Source organism: Eptatretus burgeri, chromosome 24, assembly GCF_056783735.1.
Source record: "Eptatretus burgeri isolate ZD-2024b chromosome 24, Ebu_testis_v1, whole genome shotgun sequence".
Classification (NCBI taxonomy): domain Eukaryota; kingdom Metazoa; phylum Chordata; class Myxini; order Myxiniformes; family Myxinidae; genus Eptatretus; species Eptatretus burgeri.
The window spans coordinates 511,464-521,071 of record NC_140984.1 but is presented as its reverse complement, the minus strand read 5'-3'; the positions used below and the strand labels follow the sequence as shown (position 1 = coordinate 521,071).

Genomic DNA, 9,608 nt, shown 5'->3' with positions numbered 1-9,608 from the left:
ATTATGATGCGGGAGGGGATGACATTGAATTTGCGGAGAAAATTGCTCCGCATTTGGAAACACGCAATGATTTGTTGCTTGGCCGCCTAATGGTTGGTAAGGAAGGTGTCGCAATGGAGGTTAAGCTCACAGACGAGCAAAAGCAGTTGACAAAGTATCCGCCGGGAGTAACCTCACATGCAACAATGACTACAGCAAAGGGATATCACCCAAAGGATTTGGGATTTATGGTTTACCGCCTACAGGAGGCAGCAGTCAGCTGCACAGAAACAATAGTGCACTGGGAAGTGCATAAGCTGGAGAATAACGAAGGATGGATCTGTGATCTTATGGGAAAAGAAATACAAGGACTGGTGGAAGAGGTTAATTTACCACCAAAGCGTGAAAAGGCATTGGAGATGATGAACACGATACAAAAGGTGGAAAATCTGATGGGAGAGGTCCCACCACAATTGTGGACCAAACATGACAATGATGTGGGTCAAATCATTGGGGCAACGCCCCTAGTGGTTAAACTCAAACCGGGAATGCCTTTGCCAAATGTGCGCCAATACCCTCTCCGAAAGGAGGCAGAGGCTGGTATTGCACCAGTAATTAAGTCCTTGAAGGAACAGGGTATAATTGTGGAAACTACAAGTCCGTGTAATACACCTATATTGCCAGTAAAAAATCCACAGAAGGATAAATGGAGATTTGTCCAAGACTTGTGAGAAGTGAATGAGATAATTCAAGGTGTTCACCCCGTGGTACCTAGTGCAGGGGGACTGATAACATCTATTCCCGCTAGCTCCACTCATTTCTCAGTCATCGATTTATGTTCTGCGTTTTTTAGTGTACCCATCGATAAGGAATCGCAGTTTTTATTTGCCTTTACGTACAAAGGCCGTCAGTACACATGGACTGTGTTGCCCCAGGGGTTCGCAGATAGTCCAACATTATTTTTGCGGGCTCTACACAAAGATCTAGAAGATGTTGTTTTCAAAGGTAACTCAGTGCTGCTACAGTATGTGGATGACTTGCTAATTTGCTCCCCAAATAAAGCAGCGTGTACAAATGATACGCTGCAGCTGCTACGGGCGTTAGCAAGAAAAGGCCACAAGGTAAACAAGGACAAACTGCAAATGGTCCAAAAAAGGGTTAAGTATCTGGGACACCACATCTCCCACGGAAAGAGGGAGTTGGACAAAGGGAGGATAACTTCGATCACGGAAGTCCCCCGCCCTCGCACAAAGAAGGAGATGATGCGATTCCTAGGTATGGCAACTTACTGTAGACAATGGGTTGTTGATTATGCAATTCTAACTAAGGAACTGTATGTTGTGGTCGGGAAAAACCAGCCACATTAAATTGTGTGGAATGAGCAGATGGGGGAATGCTTTACAAAATTGAAAGCAGCACTTTCGGTGGCTCCCGCTCTGGGGCTACCAGATTATGACAAAACGTTCTTCCTTTACTCTCATGAAACAAAGGGATTTGCACAGGCTGTGCTAACACAATCGCACGGTGACCGCCAACGACCAATCGCATATTTCAGTAGAAGGCTGGACCCGGTCGAACGCGGCCTACCTCTTTGTTTACAAGCAGTGGCTGCAGCCAGTTATGCAGTTAAACGCACAGCAGAAATTGTAATGGGGCACCCTCTGGTTTTAAGGGTTCCCCACTGTGTTGCGGCTTTGCTCACACAAAAACAAACACAACATTTAACCAATACACGTTTGATGCAGTATGAGACGACTCTCCTACACCAACCGAATCTACGGATTGAAAGATGCAACGTTCTTAATCCAGCCTCTCTGCTGCCAACGGAGGACGACGGCGACCCACACGATTGCACGGAGGCGATCCAGGAAGTATCCACTGTACGCCCGGATCTAAAGGATCAACCACTGGAGCGACCGGACCTCACCTTGTTTGTTGATGGCTCGGCATACCGAGGACTAGATGGCTCGGGGCATGCAGGATACGCTGTGTGTACAATTGACGAATTAATGGAAGCGTCCCGTCTGCCTTCTCATTTCTCCGCCCAGCAGGCGGAATTGTGTGCCCTTATCAGGGCCTGCGAGCTGTCTGCCGATTCTGCGGTGAACATATATACTGACTCTAACTATGTTTTTGGTGTTGTACATGACAAAGGTGCGATATGGAAAATGCGAGGGTTTCTCACCTCTGCAGGAACACCAATAAAGAATGGCAGTTTGGTGTCCGAGCTGTTGACAAGCATTACACTGCCAGCGGAAGTCGCAGTTATTAAATGCCGTGCACACCAGAAACTGACAACTGACATTGACAAAGGTAATGATAAAGCAGATAAAGCTGCAAAAGAGGCGGCTAGTCTGCCTTTGCCTTCGATAATGCCAGCACGATTGGCGAAGGAGCAAATCAAGCTGCACCAATACAGCTTGTCAGACATTATTGCAATTCAAGCTGCTGCAACACAGGAGGTTCGTGATAAGTGGCAAGCAGCAGGAGGAGCAGCGGATGACGACGGACTTTGGTCAAACAGGGGGAAGGTAATAGCACCTGTTGAAATCCTTCCATGGCTTGCACGCATGGCCCATTTGAATGGACATGTGTGCAAGAGGGGGACTGTGAGACAAGTCCAAGAATCATGGTATGCCCCAGGGATTGGGAAGATAGCAGAAGGGGTCTGTAAAACTTGTCAGGTATGTCAACAACACAACCAACACAAAATTGATAAGATAGGGCAGCCGGGAGCCCACCCGCCCCCATGGGGTCCTTTTGTGCACCTACAAATAGACTTTATAAATATGCCACCATCATGCGGATATGGAAATGTCTTGGTAGTGGTAGACATGTTCACTAAATGGGTAGAGGCATACCCATGTACAAAGGCAGATGCTGCCACCGTTGTGAAGCACTTGTTAAAAAGCTTCTTCTGCCGATTTGGCATCCCTCACAAAATATCACATGATCAAGGGGGACACTTTACGGGGGAACTAACACAGGCAGCGTGTAAAGCACTGGGAATAAAACAGGCATTTCACTGTGTTTATCACCCACAGTCAGCGGGCGCCGTGGAAAGGCAGAACGGTATCCTAAAGAACAAGCTGGCGAAACTAACAACGGAAACAGGGTTGAAGTGGCCAGATGCATTACCCTTGGTACTAATGAGCATGCGATCCACAGTGAACCGGAAGACAGGGTTATCCCCTCATGAAATACTAATGGGAAGGCCGATGCGGCTTCCCGTGACTGCCCCCACCGACATAAACAAATTGAGTATTGCAATGATGGATGAAAACATGCTGACATTCTGTAAACAGCTCTCCAGGATCGCGAGGACGATACACACGAGAGTGAAGGAGGCCTTACCCGAGCCAGTGGAAAGGCCGTATCACACCTTCCAGCCAGGAGACTACGTACTGATAAAGCACTTTACAAGGAAAACGGCCTTGGAACCAAGGTGGAAAGGACCGTTTCAGGTATTGCTGACCACCGCAACTGCCGTAAAGTGTGAAGGTAAGCTTGCTTGGATACACTTTTCACACTGCAAACTTGCCATCCCAACAGAGGAGGAGGTTGTGCAAGAATGAACCCATTACAGCAAATTCTAGTTGCTATAATTGCCCTCTGGATGGGAAGCTGGGAAGTGGAAGGGCAAATTGACAACTGGACAATCCAACAGAGGGGGAAAAGAGCAATTGGGAATCACACTGAACATTTACACGAGTTGGGAGTACATGGGATAAATACATTCTTACTTTTGTCGCACAAATATGCTACATTGAGTAATAAGACTAAGTGCTGGGTGTGTGCTTATCTCCCGCACTCCTCACAAACGGGTTTGCCATTATCTGTGATCCCATTTGAGGAAATAGACTATTGTGGTGCTGCTTGGTACAACAACTTTAATTTGACTAAAACAACCGGTAACTCATCATGTGTAGACTTTACAGGTGCGTGGTACCCTCCTTTTAATTTAAAGAAAAGACCTCCGTACTTCAGAATCACATATAAGCGTATGGGGTTTATCTGCCTTACTTGGACAAAGCCTCATGCCAGATTTCAGGCAGGGAACTCCACTTGTAATATATCAATAGAGATAAGTGACTTACCAGCCAACAGGAAGGGAGAGAATGGAACATATCCGAAGGTTGCATCTAATGGCACGTATTTTGTGTGTGGGTATAGAGCCTACCCATGGCTGCCAAACAAATGGGGCGGTTCATGTTATCTTGCTTATGTCGTACCGCACATGCGTTTGATCACTGATCCATTCTCTGGGATAGATCAAACACGACGTAAGAGAGCTATATCAGGCGGGGCGTATGCAGCAATGATAATTTCCCCCCGATATGGGGCCTGGGTTGCAGGTAGGGAACTTATCAGCATGGCATCAACATTGGAAATAATGGGGAACGATACCGCTGATGGGTTTGAAAAAATTAGCGCGGAGCTGGTCGCATTAAGGACTACTGTAATGCAAAATAGAATAGCTTTAGACATGATTCTACCTGAGAAAGGGGAACATGTGCTGTAATTGGCAAAGAGTGTTGTACGTACATCCCAGATAATTCAGAAAACATTAATGACCTCGCGGGTCACATAAGAAAAGAGGCGAGCAAATATAAAGACTACAGTAATGATAACATGAGTAGCTGGTTAAAGGGATTGTTTGGGGGTTGGGGAGGAAGTGTTTTAAGATTCTTTATAACAATCCTGATAATCATCGTGGCAGCCTTTATATTACTGATGGTTTTCAAGGTAATTGCCCAAAAGGCCATTGGAAAGTGTTTTTCAGGATGGACAACAAAGCCCAGTACCCAGCCAGTACAGACGGTGATGGCTCCGGTGAACACTGCTGGACTGCTGCCATCCTCAAACCTCCCTGCACTTACACCAACCCCCCCCCCCATTCCAATACTATGTACCCCACCCATGTCACCCCAACCCACGAACAATGAAACATATTATAACCTTGCAGTAGTCGCCGATCCATTACTCAGGCTTCCTCCGAGTAATGAACAATTGCTTCAACTCACATTGGACGAATGTCTTTCGTTACTTGCACCAATTGAAGGGCTAGGTAGAAATACCATTTGATTTGCCTTGTTGGTAATTGCTGGCAAGTTGTGCCTTCATTATACTCTGGCTTGCAGTTTATCAAATATCTTTTTGCTTTGTTCATAAAGAACATGACATTTATATACTTTAACACTGCCTTACTTGTTGTTCATGAAGTTCATTAAGCGGCAATATGTAATCAAAATATTTAATGGAACGTATATTCCTGTATAACTTCATTCTTGTTTAGCCATGAGCAATTCTTGTACGAACAGCTTTTGGGAGTGCTTGGCTTCCTTATATTCTATGTTTACATGTTGCGATATTTCCCGATTTCCCTTGTTGAAGACTTGGGGTGTTAGTGGACCAGTTGGAAAGTGGGTAGGAACCCCCTTTTGGGCTAGGGGGCGCAGTGGAACTCCCGACCGTCTTGGACCATCTGGAGCTAAACATAAGGATGGCCCACCCACTGGGGGTTGCTATCTGCTGACCTGCCGGCCTGCGGATGCTCCTTTTCTTCATTTGTAGTTTCTTTTGCAAATGTTTCAAAGAAACAAGAGGAGGGAAATGTCGGGGATTGTATGTACTCTAACAGCAACCAAACATGTCTACTAGTGTTTGGTTAAAACTCTTGAGTTAATTGGAAATGGGGAAAGGATAAATCTTCCCAATGTTTATCTGTGCACTGTCAAGGAACTTGTTTTTCCAGCCAAAGGGCTGGCACTGTTACAACACAGCTGGTCTTGTTGACTGTTTAAAATGGCCTTGCTGATCGGGCAGCTGGGCTACCTGGAATCTGTTGGATCACTGCCCAGAACTACTAAGGCCCAACAACATGTAGGAGGCTACCTTTGAAAATTCTTTAAGGGAATCAAGGGTGTTGTTTCTGCACTTTCTGTGCTCTTTTATCAGCAGTACTGACAGGAGAATGCTATAAATTAATGAATGGTAATAAATCCTCTTTGACACACAGTTATTCAGAGGTCGCAGTAAACTGAATATAAGGCAGTGCCGAAAGACAGCTCACCAGAGGATAATAGGCTGGGTGGACTATTGTGTTCAAAGCCTGTTTTCTCCATATGCATATGTCTGATGTGTAATAAAACCTTCTCTACCAAGATCGGTGGGAACAAAGCTTGATCTTAATCATTGTGGACCTCACTTCGATCTCAACACTTGTATATACAAGATCCGGATCTCCTTAAATACTGAGCACATGTACACATCCTCACATAGACGGTGCCTTTTGAAAGCGTCTATCATGAACTTTTAAATATATTCGGACATTTGCTTTAAAGTTTCGAAAAGTTCATGTTACTATTTAAAGATTATTCCATTTATCGTATTGTAATTTCGTAAATACATTATTTATTTCGTAAATACACGATATATCGTAAATACGTAAATACATGATGACGCGTTTCGCTATTGGCTTAATCAAGGCACGTGACGAAATATCGGAAGTTGTTTTTTAAAAATTTTCAAAAGAAATTTTTTTTTTTAGCCGACAAAACCTTTCGGACGCTGCTCGTGGACACATTTGTCCTTGTTTAATAATGTTTAATAACAGAATGGTATGGAACTCAGAGGATACCCAATCTTGGAGCAAAAGTGCCAAGAGATCTTCGTCAGCAATGTCAAGCACTGCACGTCTTCCTGCACGTCTAACGTAAAGTAACCTTGACTCAGTATCTTGTAACTCTGTCTTGTTGCTCATTTCTCAAAGAATTCCGTGGTATTCATAGAATACATACCCCATGCAGTCTTGAAAAGGACTTGATGGGAGCCAATTATTATTATTATTTTTTAATATTTTTAAATTTTTTGATGCAATATGACTGCCAGACCACGTGACCAATGACGTCATGTTTATCAAGCCAAATTCCCCACGGGGTCGTTGGATCAATAACAATTTTCACATTGATCGGTTTAAGCGGTTTCTCTTTCAACGAAGATTTTCAAAGACTTTTCCCCTTTTTTCCCAATACGGTTGCCAGACCACGTGACGCACGATGGTCATTTTTTTTCATGAAAATTCGATTCCAATTTCAAGTCAATGGGATGAAAACTGAGGATTTCAGAAATTTGATCTTTTGGCCAAAGTTGACCTCAAAAGTAGTTGGTTGTTGAATTCAGTGACTTGATAATGCAAAAATCGTCTTTAAAAATTCCTCGTCAATCGGATGAAAATTGAGGATTTTTAGAAAATTGGCCTTTGTTGACCTTTTGGCCTGTGTTGACCTCAAAAGAGTGACCGCTGTATCACATGGCCACGTAACCCGCATCGCGAGCACAAATCTGATCATTTGAACAATGACAACTCCACTCGATGCAGTCTGTCAAAAACAAAGACGAAAAGGAACACCGAATGTCAGTTCAATATATTCATTCAATTTGCGGTTCTAGTGCATAATCCCACTGTTCAGGCTGTTCCGTCCGATGGTAGATTCGCCGACGAGGCGCCGACAGAATTAGCTTTCAAATCACTGGGGGGGGGGGGTGAAGTATGGTGATGGTGCATCGTGGGGAATGTTGTGTGTTTATGTTTACATTTGTACAAAGTGGAGATTTTATTAATTTTAATTTTTTTTTCGTATGTCGATGTTTGGGTGTTCACACAAATCGATGACGAGTTTCGTTCATTTCCACATCAAACACCCCGAGAGTGTTGAGAGTGTTTACCTGTGTTACCACCTGGAAGGATCGTGACGCGGAACTTTGTGAGTGGAGGATATGTAAGCTTGGAGTGGAATGACGTGGGTGGAGGATGTGTAAGCTTGGAGTGGAATGACGTGGGTGGAGGATGTGTAAGATGGAGTGGAATGGTGTGGGTGGAGGATGTGTAAGCTTGGAGTAGAATGACGTGGGTGGAGGATGTGTAAGATGGAGTGGAATGGTGTGGGTGGAGGATGTGTAAGCTTGGAGTGGAATGACGTGGGTGTAGGATGTGTAAGATGGAGTGGAATGGTGTGGGTGGAGGATATGTAAGCTTGGAGTGGAATGACGTGGGTGGAAGATGTGTAAGCTTGGAGTGGAATGATGTGGGTGGAGGATGTGTAAGCTTGGAGTGGAATGACGTGGGTGGAGGATGTGTAAGATGGAGTGGAATGGTGTGGGTGGAGGATGTGTAAGATGGAGTGGAATGGTGTGGGTGGAGGATATGTAAGCTTGGAGTGGAATGACGTGGGTGGAGGATGTGTAAGCTTGGAGTGGAATGGTGTGGGTGGAGGATGTGTAAGCTTGGAGTGGAATGGTGTGGGTGGAGGATGTGTAAGCTTGGAGTGGAATGGTGTGGGTGGAGGATGTGTAAGCTTGGAGTGGAATGACGTGGGTGGAGGATGTGTAAGATGGAGTGGAATGGTGTGGGTGGAGGATGTGTAAGCTTGGAGTGCAATGACGTGGGTGCAGGATGTGTAAGATGGAGTGGAATGGTGTGGGTGGAGGATATGTAAGCTTGGAGTGGAATGACGTGGCTGGAAGATGTGTAACCTTGGAGTGGAATGATGTGGGTGGAGGATGTGTAAGCTTGGAGTGGAATGACGTGGGTGGAGGATGTGTAAGATGGAGTGGAATGGTGTGGGTGGAGGATATGTAAGCTTGGAGTGGAATGACATGGGTGGAGGATGTGTAAGCTTGGAGTGGAATGGTGTGGGTGCAGGATGTGTAAGCTTGGAGTGGAATGACCTGGGTGGAGGATGTGTAAGATGGAGTGGAATGGTGTGGGTGGAGGATGTGTAAGCTTGGAGTGGAATAAGGTGGGTGGAGGATGTGTAAGATGGAGTGGAATGGTGTGGGTGGAGGATATGTAAGCTTGGAGTGGAATCACGTGGGTGGAGGATGTGTAAGCTTGGAGTGGAATGGTGTGGGTGGAGGATGTGTAAGCTTGGAGTGGAATGGTGTGGGTGGAGGATGTGTAAGCTTGGAGTGGAATGGTGTGGGTGGAGGATGTGTAAGCTTGGAGTGGAATGACGTGGGTGGAGGATGTGTAAGATGGAGTGGAATGGTGTGGGTGGAGGATATGTAAGCTTGGAGTGGAATGACGTGGGTGGAGGATGTGTAAGCTTGGAGTGGAATGGTGTGGGTGGAGGATGTGTAAGCTTGGAGTGGAATGGTGTGGGTGGAGGATGTGTAAGCTTGGAGTGGAATGGTGTGGGTGGAGGATGTGTAAGCTTGGAGTGGAATGGTGTGGATGGAGGATGTGTAAGCTTGGAGTGGAATGGTGTGGATGGAGGATGTGTAAGCTTGGAGTGGAATGGTGTGGGTGGAGGATGTGTAATCTTGGAGTGGAATGACGTGGGTGGAGGATGTGTAAGCTTGAAGTGGAATGGTGAGGGTGGAGGATGTGTAAGCTTGGAGTGGAATGGTGTGGGTGGAAGATGTGTAAGCTTGGAGTGGAATGGTGTGGGTGGAGGATGTGTAAGCTTGGAGTGGAATGGTGTGCGTGGAGGATGTGTAAGCTTGGAGAGGAATAGTGTGGGTGGAGGATGTGTAAGCTTGGAGTAGAATGACGTGGGTGGAGGATGTGTAAGCTTGGAGTGGAATGGTGTGGGTGGAGGATGTGTAAGCTTGGAGTGGAATGGTGT

At 45.6% G+C, this 9,608-nt stretch overlaps 1 protein-coding gene across 1 annotated transcript; it reads left to right on the top strand.

Moving 5' to 3' along the window:
• Positions 1-1,361: 1,361 nt before the first annotated feature.
• Positions 1,362-6,155, top strand: LOC147007829 (protein NYNRIN-like). Its single transcript, XM_085866284.1, has one exon. It carries the CDS (start codon positions 1,365-1,367, stop codon positions 3,552-3,554), a length of 2,190 nt encoding a protein of 729 aa, XP_085722410.1. The 5' UTR covers positions 1,362-1,364; the 3' UTR covers positions 3,555-6,155.
• Positions 6,156-9,608: the final 3,453 nt, after the last annotated feature.